The 25,793-nt window shown below is 40.8% G+C and overlaps 1 protein-coding gene and 1 long non-coding RNA gene across 6 annotated transcripts in view; one reads left to right on the top strand and one right to left on the bottom strand.

Moving 5' to 3' along the window:
* Positions 1-332: 332 nt before the first annotated feature.
* The window catches only part of LOC149313893 (uncharacterized), an 88,063-nt gene continuing 62,602 nt past the window's right edge, over positions 333-25,793 (top strand). Inside the window, exons 1-2 of the long non-coding RNA XR_016280877.1 lie at positions 333-385; positions 21,064-21,199. This is a non-coding gene — a long non-coding RNA (uncharacterized LOC149313893). The remainder of the gene's footprint in view (positions 386-21,063; positions 21,200-25,793) is intronic.
* On the bottom strand, positions 15,660-25,375 carry LOC149313894 (transcription factor 15-like). Of its 5 annotated transcripts, none has more exons than XM_089520094.1 (3): positions 24,774-25,374; positions 23,810-23,932; positions 15,660-16,398 (listed from the first exon to the last, which is right to left on the bottom strand). In XM_089520094.1, exons 1-2 carry the CDS (start codon positions 25,257-25,259, stop codon positions 23,879-23,881), a joined length of 540 nt encoding a protein of 179 aa, XP_089376220.1. In that variant the 5' UTR covers positions 25,260-25,374; the 3' UTR covers positions 15,660-16,398; positions 23,810-23,878. The 5 variants fall into 5 exon arrangements, with proteins under 5 accessions (XP_089376220.1, XP_089376221.1, XP_089376224.1 ...); XM_089520095.1 differs by having other exon boundaries at positions 23,814-23,932; XM_089520098.1 differs by having other exon boundaries at positions 23,810-23,911; positions 24,774-25,372.

The following is a 25,793-nucleotide window of genomic DNA, read 5'->3' as shown; positions in this document are numbered from 1 at the left end:
ATTTGGTGAGTGCAAATAGAAAGTCTGAGTTACTCAGAGCCTGGAAAAGCTGGTGACCATGCTTCTTGGGTAATTTTGGGATCTGGAGTAAAACAACACAAAGAAAAACAAAACAAAACAAAGAGAAACACCCTTAACTTTCCCAAGTGCTGAATATGCAGCCAATAATTTCAGTTTGGACTAAGTTCAATCACAGGAACAGCTGCAGCCATTTCCATCCCTTGCAGCATCTTGAAAAAGAGAAGCTGCGGTCATCGAAAGAGCACCGGCTGTCCACTATACATGATTCACACAGAGATATTTCTACTAGTGGTCATATGTCTGAGCACTCTGTCAGATAAATATTCAGCTGCATTGCCTCCACAGACTGGAAACTGAGAGAAACGTATGTACAGTCATTTTCAATTTCCTCCTTGAAAAACTTTCTTCCTATTTTACCTATCTGCCCTGCACTCCTAAATGTCTTAGGAGTCATGGGTGTGCCTAAAAAGGGCAGGGAAGAAGTAATCTAGCAGAATTCTCTGATTTATTTTAGTATGTGTTTTCATGAATTTCAGTCCACTTTTTCAGGGGTATTTGAAGAAGTGGACTGAAATGAATAAAGAATCATGCTCAAATAGTTTTGTTTCTAAGGTGCTCCTTGAAAGTTCATCTTGTTCCTTTTTTTAAGCTGAAACAAATTGTCATGGCTGTCTCCTTGGGAAAATGTTTTATATGTTTATCTTCAAATAGACCAACACACCTGGGAAAAGAGAGGTGGAAAATACTATCTCTGGTTTAAATTATTCATGTAGCAGCTATGGCGATATATAAAGCTTATCCTCTTTTGTTTCTGTGTTTTTGTAGTTGTGATTTTTGCCACATAAGCTTACTTGACTCTTTAGCTAGTAAGGGGAGAGCAAAGTGAATTATTACACTAACATGGTTGAAACTGAGGGTATTTCTATGTTACTAATTTAGGCGACTGGCACTTTGCACCAGCCTGGGACCGATTTTAGGACTCAGGAGAGTGGAGCATCCGCATGCTCCCGAGCCCTACCATGCCATTCAGATGCCATCTTGGCTCGCCCCGTCCACATGGGGGACACCATGATGATGTATGTGCAGTGCAGCTTCCAATTGGCGCCGCACCATGCGGACACCATCAATGCATGCAAAGGTGCCAATGGTACCCAGCTCCCAGAGGCCATGCCATTTGGTTGTTGCGGCCCCCATCGGGGGCAGTCTTGGCACTCCTTTCTCCCAGTCTGTATTCCCCCTTAGTGTAGAATTTATATACTTCATTCACTCACTTTAAGACTGGAAAAACATTGCGTGTCAGTTCCAGACTAAATGACTGGTGAGAAGAACCCTATTTCATACTCACATCTACCTTCATAGCAACCATATAAATGCAGAATTTGAAGGAACTGCAAGGGCAAGATAGTCCAACCCCCTACCATGCAAAAATTCCCTGATAAAGCATCCATGAGAGGTCACCATCTAATTGCAGTTTTAAAAACTTAATGAAAGGAGAGTGTAGAAGCTCTCCCTGTCAAATAACTCTTATTCTCAGGAGGTTCTTCCTAATATTTAGTTGGAAACTCTCTCTGGAGTATCAGAAAACAAGCTCACTCCATTATCTATATAACAGCAGATATTTAAAGATAGCTATCACAGGGCCTTATTACATTACAAAAGAAAGATGAGAGCCAGCAAAATAGAAGTAGCTTTCTGTATCTTCCCACATGTCCATGAAGCAATTCCATTGTATTGTCGAGGGAGGTGATTGTAAAACCATGCCTTTTGTCCTGCTGGAAAAATCCATTTGGCAAAAGTCATATTGTAATATGACCAGCTTCCTTTAGAGGGGAAACTGAAATACTATGGCATTATGCGGGAATATGAGCAGAAAGCTCAATATGGATAAGACCGAGCTACAGTGGATCCTTGTTATACGCTGGGGTTTGGTTCCAAGATCCCCTGTATATAACAAAATCCGTGTATGCTCAAGTCCCATTAAGTATAATGACATAGCAAAATGGTGTCCCTAATAAAAAATGGAACATCAAGGTAAATTTATACTTTTTTGGAACATTTTCAAACCGTGTATGCTTAAATCCGTGTATAAAAAATCCGTGTATAAGGAGGGCCGACTGTACTTGTTTTCCTGCCCAAGCCAACTCTGCATTATTCATTTTCAATCACAGTTAGTGGCACTAACATTCAACCTGTGAAGGAAGCATGTACTCTTGGTTTCATTTTCGATTCTCCCCTTTTATTCGTTCCTCAAATTCAGGCCATGGCAAAGTCATGTTGTTTCTTTCTTTATAATCTTGCGAGAATCAGGCCTTTTCTTTCAGTTTTTACTGCTAAGACTTTGGTTCATGCACTGGTCATTTCTCACCTGAATTGCTGTAATTCTTTGCTAACTGGGCTTCTTCTTGCCTATCTTGCCCCCTTGATTTCAGTACAACACACTGCCGATAGGATAATTTTTTCCACCTGCAGTTATGATCATGTCACTCCATTATTGTCATCCCTTCACTGGCTCCCGATCCCATTCAGAATTCATTATGTTGTTATTACTAACTTTCAAAGCCCTTCACGGTTTGGCCCCCACCTACTTGTCAGCACTTGTTTCCCCCTCTCTTCCTGTTTGTGCTCTGTGCTCTAGTGATTCGGGGCTGCTGATTCAGCCAAAGATTTCCTCCGCCCCTTCTCAGATATGCCCCTTCTCCCACACTGCCCCCTATTTTTGGAATCTTCTTCCCATGAATTTGCAGACCACCACCTCTCTAGACTACTTTAAATCTAAATTAAAGACTATGCTATTTAGGGAAGTGTTCCAACTTTCATTATGATTTTTGTCCATATTATTTGTATTAATTTATAATTTTACAGTATTTTTTTAACCTTGTTATAGTAATATTTTATTAATTTTATAATCTTGTTTGGTTTTAGATTGGCAGGCTTTTGTTTTTATTTTGGATTGTTTTTCTCCTTTGTAAAGTGCTATGTAAAGTCTATGGCACTATATAAATAAATGTAATAATAACATAATAATATTAAAAGCTGCATCTCACTCCCTCTCATTTTTCTTTTGTAATGCAAGAAAGCCCTCTGTTTTCTCTTCTCCAGCCTAAACATATTCATATGTTCCTCACAGAGCTTGTTTTTCAGCCCTTTTGCCATCTTGGTCATCCTCCTCTGAACACATTTGAACTTGTCCAATAACCTTCATGAACTGTGATGGCCAGAATAGTCCAGGTGAGACCTGACCAAATCAAAATAGAGTGGTACTGTTATTTCCTTTACTCTGAACACTATAGTCCTTTTGATGCAGTATAAAATTGCATTGACTTTCTTTTGCTACCACATAACATGTTAATCTTGTGGTCTTTTTCACATGCACTACTGTTCACACCATGCCCATAAATTTGTACACAATTTATATTTCCAACCAAAATGCAGTTTCTCACATTTATCCCTTAAAAAATCCTCATGCCCAAGCAATTCTCTTATTAAAGAGTTGCACACAAGGGATGCATTTACTTCAGACATCTTCATAGTCTGGTATGTCTTTCCTAACTTGGATTTGAAATTTCCAGTTAGATGGCTACTGTCCAATAGTGTCATGGAAAATAAATTTAGAATGTGTCTCTTGTAGTTTGAAATACATCTTTTATTTTCCTCATGAAAAGATTTATTTTCCCTGGTTGGCTACATTTGATTAAAACTTCTGATAAAAATGTATTGACTCAAAACCAGTACTTTTTAGGACAAAATATATGAGTTCTCCATGGAAATTATCAGTTGGGATATCTGCAAAGTTCTACTCACTAGATGTTCTCAGTTCACATACTGCCTGACATTTCATTGTGTCAGGGATGGGTTTGTTTTTGCCCTGTCTATAATGACCTTAGAAGGCCAGCATGCATCACCTGTTTATATAGAACTATCATTTCATTCTCTATTTATAACTTTCTATACTTGAACAAAATGTTGGGATACTGACCTTTGCTGGGTCACACCTGTGTAGAGCAATATTTAGTTTGCTGTTATAGTTCGATAAGAGTGTGACCATTTAGAAAACACAAATCTCAGTATTAAAAAAACACAGAGCTGAAGAAAGCTGTGTAGGGAGATCTCATATAGTGGAAAGCAGAAGATCGCCATATGATGCAGAAACTAGATAATATGGTTATTAGAACATCCTAGTCTGTTCACACTAATACCTCAGTTTTCAGTCTCTTTCAACTTCAGTGTTCACTTTTACTTGTATTTTAGTTCAGAATATTCATACTAATGCCATACTTATAGCGGATACCTATATCTCCTATGCAATGGAAACAGGAATTTGGGGGGGAGGGCTTTTGTTAAGTTACTGCAAAGCTAAAAAATTGGGGGCTGAAGGAAGATTTCATTTGAGGGTGCAGAATTCTTAACTTGGGGGCAATATCCTCATTTTGTCCTGGTCCAATAGCTACACCCCTGAGTGGAATTGTAAAGAATATTTTAGGTATCTACAAATTTTAGCTTCAATTCCAGATGGTAAAAATATATATATTCAAATTTATATTATGACAAGAAAATAGTTCAGTCATTGCTCACTATTCATTTTATTCCAAATCTGTATGTTGGAGAGAGAGAGAGAGAGTGATCTGCACCTCAAAAGAAATTGTTTTAATTCTTTACATTATGATCTAGTCAAAATGGGAGTACTTTTAAATCTGCTTAGCTTCTGTGGGATTGTTAAATGTGAACTTAAATCTCTCCCATTTAGATGAAGAGTTCTTAAAACTGCTTAAATCTGCTTGAATTGTGTCCATCCTTATTCAATCAATAGTAAAAACTAATAGGAACTGGTATATGCGTACTTAAATGTAAATGCTAAAATTAGCCATAAAATACCTACACTTTACTGAATGGGAATTTAAATGTGAATTAGTTTTTAGATGACATTTAAATCGGTGTTCCATTTCTTGCATTTGTAATTCAAATATAATACCTACTTCAGCTGGAATATATTCAACTTAGAACTTACTCTGATTTGCATATCTATCACACAGAGAGCATTTATAAATGGGCCCAAACAACAAAAGAAGGGCAGAGGAGCACATTTGATGTCCTGAAGATAGCAACACAATAGGGGAGAGACACCTATTATAACCTCATGCTACAGGAACGTTTTGAAGATAATTCCTATGTGTATGTGCATGTTATAGCAATATTGATTATACAGTTGGCCATCCTTATCCACAGATTTTTTATACACGGATTCAAGCATCCACGGCTTGAAAATATTCAAAAAAAAGTATAAATTTCAAGTATCAAACCTTGATTTTCCCATTGTATATAAGGGACACCATTTTGCTATGCCATTGTATTTAATGGGACTTGAGCATACACAGATTTTATTATTCACAGGGGTTCCTGGAACCAAACCCCAGCGGATAACAAGGGTCCACTGTATGTAGCTCTGTGTGAGAGAGAAAACAACAACAACATTGCTTCCAGTGCTACAACTAGGACTTCTAAGTCCACTAATTACATATCTCAAAGGTTGTTACAAGTAACCAGAGTCCCATAATGTATTTCAAAATATGAAATAGGCTTGAAGGAGCATTCTGTATCAAATGGCACATCAAATATATGCAGAATATATAGCCAAAGAGAGACCTGAAATGCCAAAACTGTGTGTTCTAGGGAAATCAAAAGGCTGACGAGTTTTTTTGGTGAAGCCCCAGGTTCCACAACTTGAGAGGCAATTTGAACAAAGTAATTTTTAAAAATGGTGATAGTAAAAGTGATTCAGGAAAATAAATGCAAGAACTAGCAGTGAGAAGTGGAGGGACAAGCAATTACTTATACAGCACTTTCACATTGAAGAGAAGATTCAGAATGCATAACTCTCCTCATTGGATGGAGTCCTCTGCCCAAATCAAATCAGGCCAGGGGTCTCCTGTGGTGCAATATCTGTCTTGATTTATGCCTGTATGTGTCCAACAAAGCTAACAAGTGTTCCTGGCACATAGAAAATTCGAAGGGAGTTTTGATAACTAAAGTCAGAGTAAGGCTTGGGTTAGTACATGGACAGAGCAGAAGCTCAATGGATGACACAAAGACAATAGTCAGAATGTAAGCTTAGGGCAGATAATAGAGAAGAGTCCTTCTGGATTAGGGGTAGGCAACCTTTTTGAGCCGGGGGCCAGGTTGCTGTCCCTCAGACAACTGGGGGGCCGAAGCCAAAAAATAAATAATTAAATAATTTAATAAATAAATAAATATATAAATAAACCAGGACAAATGTAGGACAAAATTTTCAAATGGAAGACACTTTTTTTAAAAAAAAATGGAAGACACACAAAAAAATTTGCTGATTTTTTTTTAAAAAATGTTAATATAAATGCATGTTTCTGAGGTTTCTATAGACAATTGCCCCCCAAAGGCCCCGGCGGCAATCGGCGGCAGGACTGGGCTGGGGCCGGTCCCAAGGCCTCGCCGGGCAGCATCCGGCCCGCGGGTCGCAGGTTGCCTACCCCTGTTCTGGATCATTAGGTAGAGAAAGGGGTAGCCAGAAGAGAAGGGCAAAATGGTGTGCGACATAGGTTGGTAGGACATCTGCATAACAGAAATCCAAGGAATGCTGGTAGCTAGACGCAGGACTAGCAAGAGAGGCATGCTTTGCAGCAGGGGTTGCTGAAACAGAGGCATGTTACAGACTGCCAAAATAAAGCTGCTTCGGGTCTCTTTGGAGGGATGCTGTTTAAATGATGCATGCATCCTAAAGATCCGGAAGTTGCACCAAAGCTGCACTCCAGTGCTTAGGAATGGAGTGTGGCTTTGGCGCAACCTCCGGACTCTTAGGACCCATGCATCATTTAAATAGCATACCTCCAAAGAGACCCGAAGCAGCTTTATTTTGGCAGTCTGTAACAGGCCAGAATATGCTTATATATACCATAGGAAGATTCCCTTACATACCTGCTGCATGAGATGTCTTCTGTTGTTGGCCAAGGCCTGATGTTCTGTATCTTCTGAAACCTGCTGTCCCTACAGTTTGGGGGAAGCTCAGTCTTTGAGTCAGCCCTTGATCCCCACTCTTGAGTTAGTGGATACTCTCTGGAGGCTGAGTATAGGTCTTCTGTGCTTTCAAAGAATGGCTGATCACTGGGGCCTTGAGCTCTTCCTACAGTATAGACTCACTGCAGTCTATCATCCTGCCTCTCATCTTAGAAGGGCAGTTCTCCAGGTAAGGCATGAAAATATGCTGGAGTACGGCCCCTGTAATCCCATTATGTGTATGTGTGTACATGCATGCATCTTCAAACTGACTGTCAATTTAGGGCAACCCCATGAATTTCATAGAGTTTTCATATGCAAGGAATACCCAGAGGCGGCTTTGCTAGTTACTTCTGAAATATAATTCATAGCACCTGACGTTCATTGGTGGTCTCCCATTCCCATCATACTTAGTATTCATACAACATTTTGAGGGCTTGCAGATCATTTTTGGCTGGGCATATTCACGCCTAGTTCTTGATGGATCCCCAGTCTGTTCCCTGTGTAAGGACTCATGTTTTATCTCTGTACCACACCTCAAGCATGCATGTGGCTCAGTTTATTGTGCAGTTCATTTGTAGCTGGAAGCCCTCCATGCTTGCTTTTTTCACATGTAATAGATCTGGAACCTCCTAAAGCAATTTTAATAAAACAGCATAGATTGCTGGGATGGAACGTCTTCTGAGCCTTTTTGCTGAGCAGCCTGCCAAAAAAATCACACATACAGGTGAGGACCCTACACTGCCCAACATAGCATAAATGTTCCACAGGCAGAATTCTGCTAAAGCTCACCATTCCCCATTCCCAGATCTCTTAGTTTTTCTGCAGTAGTCCTGCCAAACAACCATAGTTGGTGGAAAGCAGAGGGGGGAATCAGAGAGCCATCACCTTATGCTTCCGAGCAATATACAGGCTGGCATCCAGGGACATTGTTGCTGTGTTCCTTCAATCGTTTCTGACTTATGGTGACCATAAGGCAAACCTATCATGGGGTTTTCTTTGCAAGATTTGTTCAGAAGAGGTTTTGCCTTTGCCTTCCTCTAAGGCTAAGAAAGTATATGACTTACACAAGGTCACCCAGTGGGCTTCCATAGCTAAGCAGGGATTCGAACCCTAGTCTCCAGAATCTTCGTCCAACACTCAAACAACTATTCTATGCTGGCTGCTGTTTAGGAACAATACACTTATACAAGTCACACAATGTATGCGGGGCCAAAAGGTCACCATTGCACAATGGACATATTCTACTGATAGCAGTGGAAGCAGAGTTGTACAGAAAATGTGTTCCACTGCATCTTGTGTGTACATTGCATACTGAGTATTTCAGTTGCACATTGTAATTGTGTATTGTGTTAGTGCCATGTGAATTTCAGTTGCATATTGTATATTGTGCATTTCACATTGAGAAATGGCACCTAGTTATTGACATGTGCTGCACAGTGTTGCTATTCTACAAGAGGCCTGCGTAGTGTTCATGTAGGGGGTGTTGGATTGTAACCACAGACTGATAACATATTCTGTTGAGATCCGCTAGAATTCAGAAACAGATGTTGTCATATTAAGGCCAACTGAGAGGTGTTATTAAAATATACCTGCCAACTAAACAACATAACCCCCCCACCCAACTTTTCTCTCTACTTACATGTTTTATAGAAGTAACATATGCCCTGACATTCACTTTGAGTGGCCAATAGAAGTCTTTGCTTAGCTTTCCTTATCACAATGTGTAAGAAGATCATGGCTGGAAAGCAAATGACAAAGTCTCTCTTTTCCCTTTCCCTTGCTGCAGCCTCAATGGAAATCACTCCTAATGCATGCATAGGATTTAAAAAATAAAATCATTCTTGACATGATTGCAAGGTACACAATGAATAAAATGTGTAATTCTGATTTCTTCTTGGGCCTAGACAACTGAAAGGCAGCATCCAAGTCATGCATAGCCCTTTGAGCAGCTTCTCCAATCTAGGGCCATCCAGATGACTCAGACTACAACCCCCATCTGTTCAGACAGCTGGCGTGACAGGCATTTCTGAATGGCAATCAGATTGGAGACAATTGTATTTGGGGGAGTTGGAAGGAGGTTAACCATTTTATTTTCTTGGCATTGAGGTCAGTTCTGCATTTGCCTTAATGTATTCAAATGAAGAAAAGATTTGGGAATCATCTGCTACACACACAAACACTCATATCATTGGCCTTTGGGTGACAATGATATATCTCATCCCATTGGGACATGTGTCATGTTTTCTGTTTACCCAAGTCATTATAGTTCTTTGATTGGCTAACAGCCCATCCAGATTTGCTGCTTCTCATTCTGGACATATTGGCCTATTACAGACTGCCAAAATAAAGCTGCTTTGGGTCTCTTTGGAGGTATGCTATTTAAATGATGCATGGGTCCTAAGAGTCCGGAGGTCGCGCCAAAGCCACACTACATTCCTAAGCACTGGAGTGCAGCTTTGGTGCAGCTTCCAGATTCTTAGGATGCATGCATCATTTAAACAGCATACCTCCAAAGAGACCTGAAGCAGCTTTATTTTGGCAGTCTGGAACAGGCCATTGTTTCTTTCTGAGAAGGCTCAGCTTCAAAGCTGTCTTTCAGGTAGAGGCACAGCTGCCTGATCCCATCTAAACCTGACAAGTGGCTGGCCTTTTCCTCATGCAAAGTTCTTCTTTTGGCATCACGGCTGTTGGGGGTAAACCAGTTCAATAACTACTGCATAATTTTCAATAAAGGATGGCTGTGGGGTTGGGTCTTGCTGGGGCAATAAATGCAATTCCACTAATTCAATAGGGCCCAGAAATTCCACTTCCTATTTGCAGATCCCTTGCTTCAATAAAAAAATAGTTTGGTGAAATGTGTGTGTGTATGTGTGCTTTGGGGGGCATTTTTTCTGGTGTGTGTGTGTGTGTAGACAGACTTTTATGTGAGAAGAGTTGAACATGTTTATTCAGGAGAAATTTTGGAATCCATCTGTTTACTTTCCAAATGTTCTACACCATATTTGGGATTGGATCAAGCTATTTTATTGAGACCCAAAGAACTTTGTAAATGTTATTCACACATTTCTGTAAAGGAGAAGAATTTCTCTCAACTAGTGAAGAGATGTTCTTATATGTGCCTAGAAACCAGAGTCCACTTTTGTAAACAATTTGGATAAATTAACATGGAAGAAACCTGTTATAAACCTGTTATAAATAATTTCCCAAAATATCTCAAAGGCTTTCTGATTTCAGCAGGACTTATAGTGGAAATATGTCCAGATTATTACACTTCGGAGCTTGATCCAATCCCAAATATGGTGTAGAACATTTGTACAACAAATAAACAGAACAGTGCAGAACAGATAAAAGGGGCAAAAGAGATGATGATGTGGGGCAGCTTACTCAGGATTGCTCCCTGTTCCAAAGATCTAATCAAGACATAAACATCCTGGCATCACAGGGTATGTATCGTGCCAATTGCCCCAGGAAAATGTGGTTCTTTGGCTAGATCTGATGTGACAGCAGATCTTCCCTGAACAAAAAGAACCTCAATGGTTCTTGAATCCTCACATTCATGGAGGCTCCTGGTGTGCTTGATTAATATGATAAATAAAGCAGGCATTATTATCATTTATTGATCAGAAACCTCTGAGCAGCACACATCAGCATAATTTTCAATTATGCCAGAGTATGCATTTTGGAGGATGTTGAGGAAGAAGGTATTTTGTTTCTTGTTGCACAACACACCTCAGCCTAGGTGTACTACAGCAGCCACGGAGCTTTTAGGTACAGTTTTGTCCCTTGAGCTACCAACTGGCTGTGGTGACTACTGGAGGCAGAAACTGTTTGCTGGGAGGCTGCCACTAATAACCACATGAAGGCAGAGCTGGAAGAAAGGCCACAACTTTATTAGCAACAGCAAACAATTGGTAGGGTTGGCCAAAAGCATAAGGTCAGGATCTGAAATATCGAACAACCCCCTGGTTGTTGGATAAGCAGCTTGCCTGGTGACCTCCAGGCGTTGGGATGACCTAGGGGCTAAGGAACACCAACTGGCAGCCATGGAACCAGCCACTCGCTTGTTCTCTAAGCCCCTAGTCACTGGGAGACGCACCTGTGTTGTGGCCCCCGCAATGGCCACAATGCATGCCCTGATCGCCCCCAGGTCCCGAATGACTCCCAAACCAGTGCTACGTAGCCCTGGTACCACACCAACCAGATCAATAACTTATGCTGCCACCCCCAAAGTTGTGACTTGAATCACAAACCCTAGGGAGGGAGGGTGGGAGAGCCGAGTATCCAATGGTGCTGGGGCCAGACCGCATGGCCTTTATATAGGCCCTGGACCCGGCCCATCACGTGATGGCAGGGTTGGGATGACCTAGGGGCTAAGGAACACCAACTGGCAGCCTCCTCCTCCAGGGCAGCCCAGCCAATGAGCCACCCTGGAGGATTGGAGTCACCGCCATAGAGTGGTCCTCTGCCCCCCTAGAGTGGCGCGAGGCAGAAGGATAATAAATAATAAATAAAACTTTTATTTATATCCTGCTTTTCTGTTACAAGACAATCAAAGCGGCTCACAACATATTAAAATCCACATTTACAAAATTATGTCCCAAATTCCTCCCCTTAAAACAGGATTAAACACGTACAATTAAAATATCTATTAAAAACACACACACAAAAAATAAAAAATACGAGGACAGAGCGGTGGGCTGATACATGATGTGGGGGGCAGTCATTCTGTGGCCGGGCACTTTTATTCAGGAAAGGCCTGCCGGAAGAGATCTGTCTTGACAGCTTTTAAAAGCTGTCTAAGCTGGCAATTTGACGGATCTCGTCTGGCAGACCATTCCATAGTTTGGGAGCAATTGCAGAGAAGGCCCTCTGGGAGGTAGCAGTTAGTCTGGTTTTTAAAGGCGGCAATAGATTCCTCCCAGAGGACTTGAGGGTGCAGGGCAGATTATATGGAAGCAGGCGATCCCTCAAATAGGTTGGACCCAGGCCATGTAGGGCTTTAAAGGTTATAACCAACACCTTGTACTGTGCCCGGAAACTAATAGGCAGCCAGTGAAGAGATTTTAAGATGGGTGTTATTCGGTCACTCCTAGTTTTTCCGGTAACCAGCCTGGCTGCCATATTTTGCACTAGTTGAAGTTTCTGGACTAGGCACAAGGGTAGCCCCATGTAGTGCATTACAGAAATCAAGTCGTGAAGTTACCAGTGAATGTACAACAGTTTCTAGGTCCTTTACTTCCATGAAAGGGCGCAGCTGGTGTATCAGCCGAAGCTGATAACAGGCACTCCTGATCGTCGCACTCACCTGATTTCTCATGTGAAGCGATGAGTCTAGGAGCACCCCCAGACTGCAAACACAGTCCTTTGTGGAGAGCGTGACCCCATCTAGGACTGGAGGTTGCAACCCTAAGGACCACCCCTTCCGCCCCGTGTGACCAAGTCATGCTGGGGCAAGAATTGCTGCCGCGGCTCCAGGCGGCAAAGCGGCCTGCCTGGTGAGATGGGCGGCCGCTCCTATTTCCAGTACCCGAGAGCAGCCTGAATAAATCTGAACAGATCCCATCCATTGGTCAGTCACTGGGGGCTGGAGCTATGTCCATCAGTACTCCTTGGCTTCTGTTATACAGATTGGAAGAGGAAACTGCAGTCACCTCCTAGACGATGGTGTAGGGATATTTTAGGAGATGTGCTCTACCAATGTTCTCATTGGATTTCAGTAATTAATATAATATAATTTTCTTTCATATGTTTAAAAAGAGCAACTCTTATTGCTGCAACATTTAGTGTGACACAAGTTATTTACAAACAAGAGCTGTGCAGCATCTTTGCATTTACAGTACATTAGCAATTAAAGGATCAATTTATCCTCTAGGGGATGATTTGCCCTAAGGACTTGTTATGAATTTGGTGGGTGATGAAATAACTCAAATGTTCCATTGCTAAAAATTGCTTGATCTTCACTGAAGGCCTTGGAATTACACAGTAGTAATTCTTAGTAGCAGTTCAGAAAAAGAGGGAAGAGCCAGAAAATGCCTGATGTTAGTCAGTCTTTTGTTGGGATTTCCCCCCAACAGTTTGATTGTCAACTGTTGTATAGTTGGACGTCAGTATCCATGGATTCTGCATCCATGGATTCAACCATCCATGGCTTGAACAAATTATACCAAAGGCCCACTATAATATAATAATACTTTATTATGCTAATTTGGGTGAAAGACAGCAACAGAGTTAGAGTAGGAAAAGAAAGGTCAGTCAAACAGAATATTCTGAAGATTATGGAGAGCACTGTCTTTTCTTTGAGATCCTTCTTCCTTCTCCTCTCAGTTGGAGTCTTCTTGAAGCAGTGGCAACTCAGACTTTGCTGTTAGTGGGACAGTGAAACCAGACCAGGTTTAGTAGGGTTAAAAAGGTGCTTCCCAGGTACCAAACGCATTAGCAGGATAGGTTTTGGTGCCTTATATAATGTTTCGAAAGCTTGGATTAAATGTGGATTCACCATCCCATTGATCTGAGAGACTCCAGCTACTACACAGTTAGTCTTAGGGTGGAAAGAACGTAAGTGTACATAAGTGTGAGGACTCCTTCCTCAGACCCAGCTATTTTGAGTATGGTGTCTTAGAAGACTGACTATCAGTGAAGGGCAATCCTCAAACAATGCCTGATTCTGAATGCTTAGAACCAGGCACCCAGACCTCACTGGCTCTGAAGAGCAAGCCAAATAAAAAGAGCAAAGGGTTCTTCTCCCAAGGTGAGGGGAGCCCAGTTCACTGTCCTGGCGCTCCTTATTCTGTCCAATGATGGCTAGCCCTGAAACCTATATATGCGTGCTGACAAGTGGAAGATGGATTCCAGTAAGTTTTAACACACCTGTATACATTTGCACAAAACTAAAAGCAAGAAAAGGATTGTTGTGTGATTCAAATCCCATCCTTCTCCTAACAGATGGTGCTGCTGGTGGTGGTAACACTGTTGAAACAAGGAGTGTAATTGTATGTGACATCTCCCACCATCTTGTAATTGGGGACATAAGCCTCCATAGCTCACTGCTTGTGTGTGATTGTAAGGGAGAACCTTCAACAGTGAAATGAATATTCTGGACAAAACATAATGTAACAATTGCTTTAATGTTAATCTGTTTTACAAAAATACACTCTATTTTAGGGGAAATCACAGTTTTTTGTAAACAAATTAGACTCTTTTACACAGTTAAGATTATTACTTTTCAGCCCAAAAGACATTAATTCAAATTATAATAAAAGACATATGGGTTTTGTTTTTGTTTTGTTTTTTACTGGAGTACACATAGGCATTATTTGACATAAAAAATAATCAGGAAGTAATTTTAAAATATTTTGATAAAATGCAATGGGTTGGATCTAGACTTAGGCTTAGGTTACTGGAGGGAGGGATGCATACAAACACATATCCTGGACCCAATACATTGTATGTGTCCTGTCAGCAGTAGTTCTTTGTTGGGATGGAGCCAGAATCTACCTTTCCCGATGAATACACTTTACTAAGAAAAAATGGATCCAGTTACTGAAGAAAGTTGCATCCAGACAAGGTTTGAGGTGCTCTGCTGAATAGGTGAGATGCAATGCATGAGGGTGCAGGGCATAAAAAAATTGATGGGTGCCCCTTCCTTCAGGCAATCCTTTTGGTCAGCAAAGATATATCCTGGATCCATACCACTGCATTTTTTGCTCTTTTATTATTAGTCATGCCCTGACTTTATTCCTAAACGTTGTTTTTAACCAGCCCTGGTCTGCTTTAGAATAACAATATTCAAAAGCAACATACAATGAGAACACCAAAATCTGTTAAAACGAGTTTGTAAAGTGGGACACTCAATCTACAATATTCTTCCCAATGTGCATTTACATAAAAAAGAACTGAGCTTTTCTGTTACTTTTTCCACAGGGGAATGCTCTATAGAAGGCAGCTTAAAAGCATGGTGATAGCTCCAGAGTGAATTCAAAGATTTTAGAGCACAATTTCCATCTGGATACTTTTTTCTGATCAAGAGAGCATGCTTTTGAGAAGCTCTCAGTCATTACAACAGAGATTATGGTGGATATGTTTGCTTTAAGATGGAGTAGTTCTATCTTGGGACTGCAGATTCCATGACTAGAGAGATAACTAGTTTGCAACAGATGCCACAGAACCAAGAATGAGCAAATGTGCAAGTTCCCCCTCTCCACCATCATAAACACATTTATGTTTTGTAAATTTTGGTAAATATTGATTTTTTAAAAAGAAATGCAGTTCTTACCCACCTCTGGAACATGGACAAATATTTCAGTTTTGTTTTCTTCTCTCTTAGAATCTTGAAGATTGAACTCTGATGAAAAATAATGTGAAATAAAAATCTCACCCATATCTACACCCTTATCTTTTTATACATACAAGATAAAATTAATATATGTTGTATAGTGTGATAATGGCCAGATTCTACAGAGAGCTGGCTCAGCACAATGCTATACAAGCATAATATTCCCATATTGTGGAAGGAGTTAAGGCATTCAGCCCAGTGGGGATATGGCACAGCTATACCTACAGTACATGCTGGAAGTCCTGTTGACTTTGTATGCAACATGGGGGGGGGGGGGGGATTACATAAGGAAATTTCAGAGACCTCCTTATGCAAGCAATTAAATATGTAGTCCTACTACCCAAGCAGAAAGCCCCAACAGGACTCTGACCAATGTGTACACATAGGATGACAATCAATGTGCAGATATGTGTGTGCAGTAACAAACTGAAAATTCAGAGACACTAAGGCAGATACATAATCTCTGGGTTTAGCACTTAGCCCAATTGTACCTAAATTGCTACAAGTAATTGTGCACACCCAGTTATTGTTCAAAAGAACATGGAAAACAAACTTCTAACCAAGGCTGGCCAAGGACAGCTTGTCATCTGAGAAAGAGCAATGTATGGAACTCACCCACCCTGGTACTCAAAGCCTCCAAAACTAACCAAGTTATTTTAGAACACAAGGCAGAAGATTTCATATGCATCTCTCCCTCTGCCTGCTGGTAAAAAATACGGTAATTTTTGTCCTTCCAGAACCATTAAAATGTACTGCCTCTGGTGGCTTCCTGACTTTGCTGAATGGTACAGTTGACCCTGACCCCAACAATAACAACAAGATAAAAAAGTTTTGCAGTTCTGTGATCCAAAAGCAGATGTGCTGGCATGTTTGCAACAATTCATTGGAAGGATGAACAAACTGCTTGAGCTCTGTCGCATCAACCAGTCAAGGGCTACCTGAGTGCCTGGAGTAATACTGGCATGAGTGTGACCAGAAGGAGACCTCCATGATGATTGTAGAACCTTAACTTGAAGAACCTGTTGAAGGTTAAAGGCTTGCTTTATTATACGCTGTAAGATATAGTAATGATCACATTTGATAATCAAAAAAGGAACTAGTGCCATACTCAGCTTGCTGTTGGCTCTTAGTTTTTTTTCCAGCCCTTATCAGTTATAAGATCCAGTGGGGAGAATTGCAAATGGAACAAACTATTTGTTCAAGAGGGGCTATTTAAGTAATAATTTCCTGTTTTCCAGTTCACAAATGGATAATGTATATGAAACAGAACCACAAGCATGTTACAAGAGAATTTGCTACATTTTCTGGTTAAGCATAGTCATAGAATGACATGCCTCCTTAATTTGTTTTCAGCCACATAGCAATCGTCTTCCAAAAGGGTCAAGACCTTCTGTTGGTTTGAGATGGGTAGGGGAAATGTAACCCGTAGGTAGATTTTCAGTGATTTCTCCCTGGAAATAGCCCCAAATTATTCAAAACTGATCAAAGATGCAGTGCTTTGGCTTCTCCTCTTAAAACCCAATACCCCTCCCTCAAGTACTTTTTAGACATAAAGCTGATAAAAATTGTGATATCATTTCAGGTATACCATGCTACACTGTATTGTGTGAGAATGCTGTCAAAATTGTCATTTGTGAAATTATCCAGTCCTACTTTAAGATCTCTGTAGCAGAGCATGTTCAGCAGGTGCAGTTTTTTCCCCTCATTCACTGCAACATGATGGGGAAAGCTGCATCTATCAAATATTCGTTTCTTGTTTAATGCAATGTATTTAGGGTCAGCATCTCCTTTAGAACATAGCCATCCTGTTCAGAACAACTGCAAAATAATTATTCCAAGTGTATGTAGCATTTTGAAAACTGCAGAAGCATAATACCCAATGAGGGACAAGTTTATGTCTGAAAGGTGATTTTATAAACCAGGACACAAGACTGTGATCCATGCCATGGCTGATTTTGTCTTGTCTCTGTGGTGCCTTTTATTGGTGATGAATTGTTCCTTCTGTAACTTTTTCATCATTACCAGGGCATTGCCATTCTTTCTACAGGGAGTAAGTTTGTAATGATGGACAAAATTTCAGCATCCTGTTTAACAAGAACTGTCATGGGGGCAAGAATGGGACTGGAGGCACGGGAGGTTGGCCACAAAGACTGACTCACTGACTTTGGGTTCAGAAGGAGAAGTGGAATGGGCTTCATAGTCATTTAAATGGGATCTAGACAGACAAGGCATGGTGTAGTGCTTTGAACATTGGCCTGTAACTCTGAAGACCAGAGTTTGAATCTCTGGTCAATCATGGAAACTAACTGGGTTATCTTGGGCAAGTCATTTTCTCTCAGCCTCAGAAGAAGGCAAAGGCAAACTGCCTCTGAGCAAATCTTGCCAAGAAAACCCTATGATAAGTTCTCCTTAGCATCCCCATAAGGTGGAAATAACTTGAAGGCACATAACAACCAACCAACACCTACAAGCTTAGTAGTATGTTTTAAATACATTTTAGCATAATGCTTCATGTCATTCCATAAATATTAGCTGCATTTAATGTACTCTTGAGAATCACCACTGAAATATGGATACTTATGATTAATGCAGAAGTCACTCTACTGAGGAGAAAATTTTATTTAGCATTATGTCTACCTGCTTTTAAGTTACTCTTTGACTATGATGGGATGACAGCATTATGACAACTATATCAGACAACTAGGAGAGTTAATGATCCAATTAAATTTTGAAATATATGCCACAAATATTACTTTAAGGTAGATTCACTCATGTCATATTTATAAAGATAATTAAAAGTTTAGGAAGGATGAGAAATCATAATTGCAGGATTGTTAATCTTGACTGATTTCCTCCAATTGATTTTAAATATGAAACATGAGGCTAGGTATTGAAGCTGTATCACAGTAGTTGCAACAGTAATTTTATCACAGTATCCTTCTCATACACACAAAAAGACATACATTTAAACAGGCAAGTTATATGGACTCTAGCTGATAAGTTTCAAAGTGTCTACAGTACATAGTTTACAGTACCTTATTTTTGTTATTTTACCTATATTTGAAAAAATGATACGCTTTTTACATATGTGGTTCCATCTGAATAAGATAGAATACCAACACCACAAGTAGTCACAAGATGTTCAAGAGTACCCCACTCCCCATTCCCTGGTTATGTACAAGTACAACTTGGAGGTAACCTAGCAGCACAGATAAATTTAGAGAACCCTTGGGAACCCCCCTTGCTCCACATTTCACTGCTGAACAAATTTAGAAAGCTCGCACACTAGATCAAGAATTGGCCTGAGTCACTATATGGCCCTCCTCAAATTTCAGTCCTAAGCTGAGGAGCACTGTTCAGTTTGACGACATTTCTCTCAACATCCATTTGGTGGAGCTGATTTGACAGCTGTGGCACAAATCTCTGGGGATAGGTGTATGGCCAAAGATGGGTTTGCTTTGAAACTGACATCAGGCTGCTTTACTTGTCTCACTGTGCGAATTTATACTGCATGGTGGCTTTCTATAGCCATTGTCAAATGAACATGTGTCATTGTCAAATGAAATGTGTTACAGATGCAACTACAGTGGGTCCTTGGTATCTGCTGGTCTTTGGTCCCAAGACCTGCCATGGATAACAAAATTTGTGGATATTCAGATCCCATTAAATACAATGACATAGCAAAAGGGTGTTTTTAATTTAAAATGGTGAAACCAAGGTTTGCTTATTGGAATACACACACACACAGTTTCAACGTGTGGATGGCTGAATCAGTGAATAAAGAATCTATGGATATTTGTGAGAGAGAAGCAATAGCATATCCAATTGTTAATGTATAGTTGGACTGAAATTTAGGAGCATTTCTAACAGTGAAGTATTTGAAAGCTCTCAGGATCTAAAGAAGACAATCAGAAATCCTATATTATTTTGCCATCCCTTTCATAATGCAGATTGAGAGTGTGTATCAAAGGTTCAATTCTATATAGAAGAGTATTTAAACTTCAATACCCCCTACCTAGTGTGGTAACTAGTGTGTCAGAGGGAACATTTTTTTTCTTTAATCATCTTGCCAATTTGATCATCTGACAGTTTTGTATGCATGGGATGGATTATAACCTTTAAAAAAAAAAAAAAAAGGTAGGGAAGCACTGAAACATCCCCGACCTGCAGTAAATCAATTGGGGTTCATGCTCTGTCTCTAGACAATGATATGGACGCTCAGACAGATATTTAAAAGATGCCCACAGTGCTGTGAAGATCACTTTTGGATGTTCATGTGACTGTAGCACAACAGCAAAGTGTAACTGCTCTGCTACAATCCTTTGACTGCTGCTTCTTCCTCTTAGATTTAGGGAATATATTATTTGTCTTCTTGTTCTTTTTCTGTGTCATCTTTGTCCCAAGGAACTCAAGGTGGTGTGAGTGGACCTCATCTCTGTTTTTGTTCTTACAACAACCATGTAAGGTTGATTACTCTGTGTGTGGCCCCAGGTCAACCAGTGCACTTCATGACCAAGTGAAGCATGAAATGGATCTCACCCATCTGTTAAAGTCTGATAACTATATTGACCTTATCACACTGATTTGCTAGCTGTGATGAGAAAAAGTGTTTTTTTCTAGCACTTTTTTAGGCAAGGTGAAGCACCAGCCCTAAACATCAGGACCTGTTTTCAAGAAGGAATAGTGATTTGCCAGACCTCTGGCTCCCCTGTAGACCTCATAGGACTTTATCAGACATGGGCAAAACATCATGCAAACGTGGCAGAAACATTGTGGTAGCCCCAGGGATGTGATCATCCGTGGAGTTACTAAAGTGTAATTGAGGCTTCCCACTATGTTCCTGTCATGGAATCATTCGCGGGGAACCCAGGAAAAGCCATTTTCTGAATAACGAGATATCCCGTTATTCAGAAAATGGCTTTCCCATGAAAGATTAAAAGTGCCACAGATGATCACATCCCTGATGCTTCCACAACGTTTCTGCCATGTTTTGATGATGTTTTGCCCTGCATCTGATAGTAGTAGGCAAGGATGTACTTTCCCCAGTAGCAATCAGAGTAGAGAGTGCTCCTTTTTAAATGTGACCCATTTCTCATTAAGGATGAATCATGGCCCTTTATGATTGTATGGTACAAAAGGAATAATGTGTTACATTGCTTGTTAATACTGTTGGACCTTCATATTCTCAAGAGTTCTGTTCCAGAATTCCCCACAGATAACAAAAAGTGGGAGACCTCAAGTCCTGTTGTTCTCAATAGCAGTTCACACATGTCTGCGACTGCACTGGCGCAGCCCCATGCATGCATTGCCATTGGGCTAAATGGAGTGTGGTGGGGCGGGGCCTTCTGCGGATGCTCAGATCTGTAGGTGGAAGGTCCAAAGATGGCAATAACTGACTGTAGTGTGTTGCTTTTTAATGTTTTTTTTTTTAAAAAAAATACATTTACAAAATACAAAATGCCCCCAAATTCCCTCAAGAGCAGTATCTCTGAGTAGAACTCATCATACAATAAATAACTATCTGGATGTTCCATTAATATTTTTAAAATAACAACATTGGTATTCCAAAAAGTAACACATGGCAGGCAATTTGGCTATTGTTAGGTTTTGTTCTACATTCAAATTCAGTTTCAATATTTTTGAAAAGAGCCAAGCTATCTGAAAAATAAATGTGTCTCTTTCAGCAAAAGGTGTGGCTGTTAACAAGCTTCTCCATGTGATTCTGGCAATAATGAAAACCACCTGTACTTCAAAATCTACCATTACAGCTGGTTGCCATCAAGAGAAGAGAAAGTGGCAGAAGAAGGACTGAGGGCACAGGTGAGTCACCCACCTCTGCTCTAATGCCATCTTCCTTTTTCTTTTGCGCATCCTCACTGATGACACCATTTCCTATTCCTGTTGCTGCCCAAGATGGAAGTGACTCATACTTTGTTTATTTATTTTACTTATTATGGTGTTTATTGCAACCTCTTCCCATCTCAGGAGAAATGACTGAGAGGAAGCAACAACAACGGAGCATCCAATGAAGTGGCTATACCACTGCCACTTTTAATACTTTGTTTCTATCACATATTTAAAAAGTGATCTGAAAGCACATTCTCAGCTCTTTGGTACTCTTTTTAACAAATATTCATCTCTCTAGGCCCTAACTGTTACATTCACTGTGGAAATTAGCATCTCTGGGATAAATATTGTACTCTTATAGAATCGACCACAGGAGCTGGGACCATAATAAAGCCAATGGCACTGGTCTATAGGATCACAAAAGCTCATTATGTAAGTCCCCTGAGAAACAAGGAGTTAGCATAGAAATAATAGCTGAAAAGAGTGGGAAATTAGTCTTTGAGCATCTTCCAGTATCGGTGGCAAATATAACATGCAGACCTAGGTTCTGTTCCCTGAGGATGGCATTCTGGTAAAAGGTAATTAGTTATATTTGCTTCACTGCTCGATAGCATTATATCCTTTGTTTCTCATGTGGCTATCTACATACATAATGATGCAAAATTTAACCTGAATTATTTCATGCTAGGCAGCTCCAGGACCTAGCTTTCATCATTTGAAATTCACTATAATGGCATCACATTAGCCTGGATTGGGAAATCCGTACAATTCACTGTATTTTAAAAAAATCTTGAATGGACAGAGAACATCTCATATAGAGCTTGTTTAAGGGCCAATTTAGGCTGGCCTGTTAAATGTGTACTCTCAGCCTTCTGTGTCCATAAATTCATTATCCAGAAATTCAATAATCTATGACCTGCTAATTCCAAAAAGTAAACCTCTCTCAGCCAGAGGGAGGAGGAAGAGAAGGCAGTGGCAGAGGAGGGCCCAAGACTGCTCTGCCTAGGCTCCCCGCCGGTAAGGCTGACAAGGGTGGGTAGGAGGGGTGGGTAGAAGCAGGGGGCCTAGAGAGGAAGCTGAGGGGTTCCCACCCTGGGTCATTCAAATAATCTGTCAAAATGACAGAATAGGCAAATGTTCCTGTTAATTTTTTTTAAAAAAGGAGGGGGGGAAGCACCCATGCCATTGGCAAATAGCTGCATGACACATCACCACTGCAAAAGCGGAAGTGAAAATGCAAATAATCTGATTGACAACAAGAAGGAGGCAAGTGTGAACATCAGAGAGGTAAACTGCATCGGGCAGGTTAGATCGGGGTAAAAGTAGTGAGAACATCATTCTGGACAGATTTGGTATGGGGGTTACCAGATCTGCCCAGATCTATCCAGGGCAAATGCACCAGTGTGAAAGGGGCCTTTGATTTTGCCATTTTATATATGGGACACCATTTTACTATGCCATATTTAATGGAACTTAAGCATCCACAGATTTTTGTATCCATGGCATGTCCTGGAAGTAGAACCAAACCCCAGTGGATATGAAGAGTCCACTGTACAAGCATTTCGCATCCTTTGTTTTAACTTCCAAAATATCAACAATGAAGATCAGGTCCATCATTTGTGTATATGCATACAAAAATAAGGGGAGTTAGCCTTTTCTCTCTGTGCTGCCATTCCAATGAAACACACAGAGAGAAAGAGTTGGGAGGGGGGAAGAATTCCAGAGGTGCTATTTATCTTAACGTGACTTAAATCACAAGCCCCACCCCCCCACCTCCTTGATCCAAACCTAATATTTCCAGGGAGATCTGGAGTTCCCACAGCCCTAAACCTCTTTTTTTTTTTTTTTTTTTGGCCATTTTTCATTTTAAACAACAACAACAAGTTAAATGCCTGTATACATATAAGGCTATAATATTTTACTGAACCCTGTGCTCTCCCTCTCTTAGGATCATCTTGAGACTTTATGAAGAAGCCAAATGTTTATTTTTTATTTTTTTTTAAAAAAATAAATCAACATTGACATAAGATACAGCTAAATAAAATTGGGGTAGTATTGTGGCATCTGAATCTCCTTCAATATTTCTAAACAAATAATGTTTCCTTTCAGTAGAAAGTTAAGGATTTGCTTAGAGAGACAAATAAACATTTGTTGGGGGGGGGGGGGAGAAGAAAGAGACAAGCACAACTTTGCTCCATCTGTCCAATTGCAGTTCAAAGCTCAGAGTCTGGTGCATTATGAGAGCCTTGACGAAGAAGAGACACTGGGTATTTGAAAGCTCAAGTTCCATCATGTGACTTAGGTTTAGGAGGCATCAGTGTCGGGGCTTGGCTGCTTAGCTTTAGCATTTCTTGCACAAAAATAGCAGCCACACCAGGTGCAACTTTCCCCACCGTGTTCAGTTTCATCTTTTAAAAAAGCCCCTCAAATAAGCCTGCTGCAATGGAAAACAAAGTACAACTCAGGGTTACTTTAATCTTGTCCCCCCACTCCTTTTTTCCCCTCTAGTGCATGCACACACACATACACACAATATGTACAATTTCAGCATAAACATTTTTATATGGAGTGCAAAAATATTACCTACAACTGTACTATAACCAGTCCAGCATTTGTGCAAGGTTCTCAGCTGAATCAGTGTCCATAAAGCTTTTAAAGAGACCAGTGTTTCTCCTTTTCTCTGTGCTGCAAACAGGATAAAGGCACCTATTACACAAAAGCAATGCATAGACAGTATACATTCATGTCTCACGTCACTACAGTTACCAATGACCATCTCTCCCAAATTTTACCAGCTGAATAAAATGCCTAGCCATGAAACGAGGCTCATGTTTCACTTCACAGATTTTGGCTTTGGTTGGATTATGCTTGTAATTCCATAAAACCAGAAAATGCAGCTCTTTGTGCTTTAAACATTTAAGTTTGCAAATAAAATATTTTAACCTTTTCCTCCTGTTAAGATAGGCCAGACACAATGAAACTAACTTGCTTCTTTTAAAAAAAAACATTTCTTGAGACAAGGTAAAAGAACTCCCAAACTAAAGGGGAAAATGAGCTAAAGAAATGGTACTCAAAAATGCTGGAAATCTAAGAACATTGCAGATGATATTGATAAGAATCTAAGAAACAAGGAAGAAATGTAGATTCGTTTTCCCCACCTACAAAAGGAAGCAAAATCCAGCTGTTTAATATAAAATGTGTAAATTTGTAGAAACAAGATGCTTTAAGCTGTAAGACGATGACAGTCCTCTTAATATCAGACAAGGATAGCCTGTGAACTTATCTTTGGCCTCAAATTCGACACATATAATGACTGAATCCCCCACCCCTGATGTTCCCATGTGACCCATTTTCCCACTTTGGCCAATTCAAGGGCAGCTTGCATTTGCAAAGCAGCCAAATCTAGATCTGTGATAAATCAAATCCTTTTTTTAAAAAATGGTTGAAGAGTAGGGTGATGTTGCTGTAAAAAGACTGTCCCTCCCTAAAGACACATTAAAAATAGGCCTTATCCATGGGGTGAGTGAATGCCAGACGGCAGCCTTACCAGTTTCCTCTGGTTGCTTAGACAGAAGGTGCAGATCGGTCTTGGTGTTGCTGTAGTGCTGCCGCCCTGCAGGAGAGCCTGGTATTGCAGACAGGGCTGCCTCACCAGCATAGGTTCCTCTACTAGGCTCCCACTCTGTTGTTGTTGTTGCTGCTGTTGCTGCTGCTGTAAGAGCAGCATGTTAGCCAGATGTGAAATGTAGCTTGAGGCCAGGCGCAGGGTCTCTATCTTGGAGAGCTTACGATCTGCAGGCTCAGTTGGGATGAGCGTGCGGAGAGCAGTGAAAGCTATATTCACACTGTGGGTGCGATCCCTTTCCCGAGCATTGGCAGCTTGCCTCTGCTTGCTCAGGCCACTCAGCCGAGGGTTCTTGCGCTTGCGTTTGCCTTGGGCACCGGTAGAAGGCAGGGATTTTCCGGAGCTGCTCTCGCTGCTGCCACTCTCCAGCTCCTCCAGGTCGGATGCAGCACCCCCGCTGGACTTCATGCTGAGCCCTGCAGCCCCTCATCCCCATCACTTTTATGCACGGCAGCTGCCACATTGCTCCGGTTCACATCAGCCACTGCTCTCTCAACTCCCCTCCAGCAGCAGGATCATTTTTTGAATGGTTGCTCCTTTTAGATCTAGCATATGGTCGCTCTGTAAATAAGGCGAAGGAGGTGGAGCTGCCACCTCAAAGTATCTGCCCGACAACTGTAAAGCTGTGCACCTGTTTCCCCCTTGTCATGGAAAACTGTAGAAGCTCCCTGGGCAACCATTTTGAGCATGTGTGGTGGGGAAATGAAGGCCTTTCCTTACCCTTTGCCCTCTGTTTCATGAACTGGCTTCATGCTCTCTCAAGTGTTGGAGCAGGACAGATATTTCCCCTTGCCTCTCAGCATTTCCACATCTCAGAAGCTATTTTTGTATCTTGCTTTCCAAACCAAAAACAAATAAATAAGGCTGGCTGGCTGGCTGGCCGGCTTCCTTCCTTCCTTCCTTCCTTCCTTCCTTCCTTCCTTCCTTCCTAAAATGACAGCA

The sequence above is a fragment of the Sceloporus occidentalis genome, unplaced genomic scaffold, assembly GCF_023333645.1.
Source record: "Sceloporus occidentalis isolate IW3139 unplaced genomic scaffold, rSceOcc1.0.p SCAF_4, whole genome shotgun sequence".
Taxonomy (NCBI): domain Eukaryota; kingdom Metazoa; phylum Chordata; class Lepidosauria; order Squamata; family Phrynosomatidae; genus Sceloporus; species Sceloporus occidentalis.
The sequence above is the reverse complement of the archived record's forward strand: the minus strand, read 5'-3'. Positions and strand labels throughout refer to the sequence as shown.

Bases quoted from the DNA above. Each gene is read 5' to 3' on its own strand.
- LOC149313894 (XM_089520096.1), bottom strand. From the start codon at position 25,259: ATGAAGTCCAGCGGGGGTGCTGCATCCGACCTGGAGGAGCTGGAGAGT. The intron at 23,933-24,773 runs GTAAGGCTGCCG...TTTGTGTAATAG, and splicing joins TAAGCAACCAGAGGAAACTG to GTGCCTTTATCCTGTTTGCA.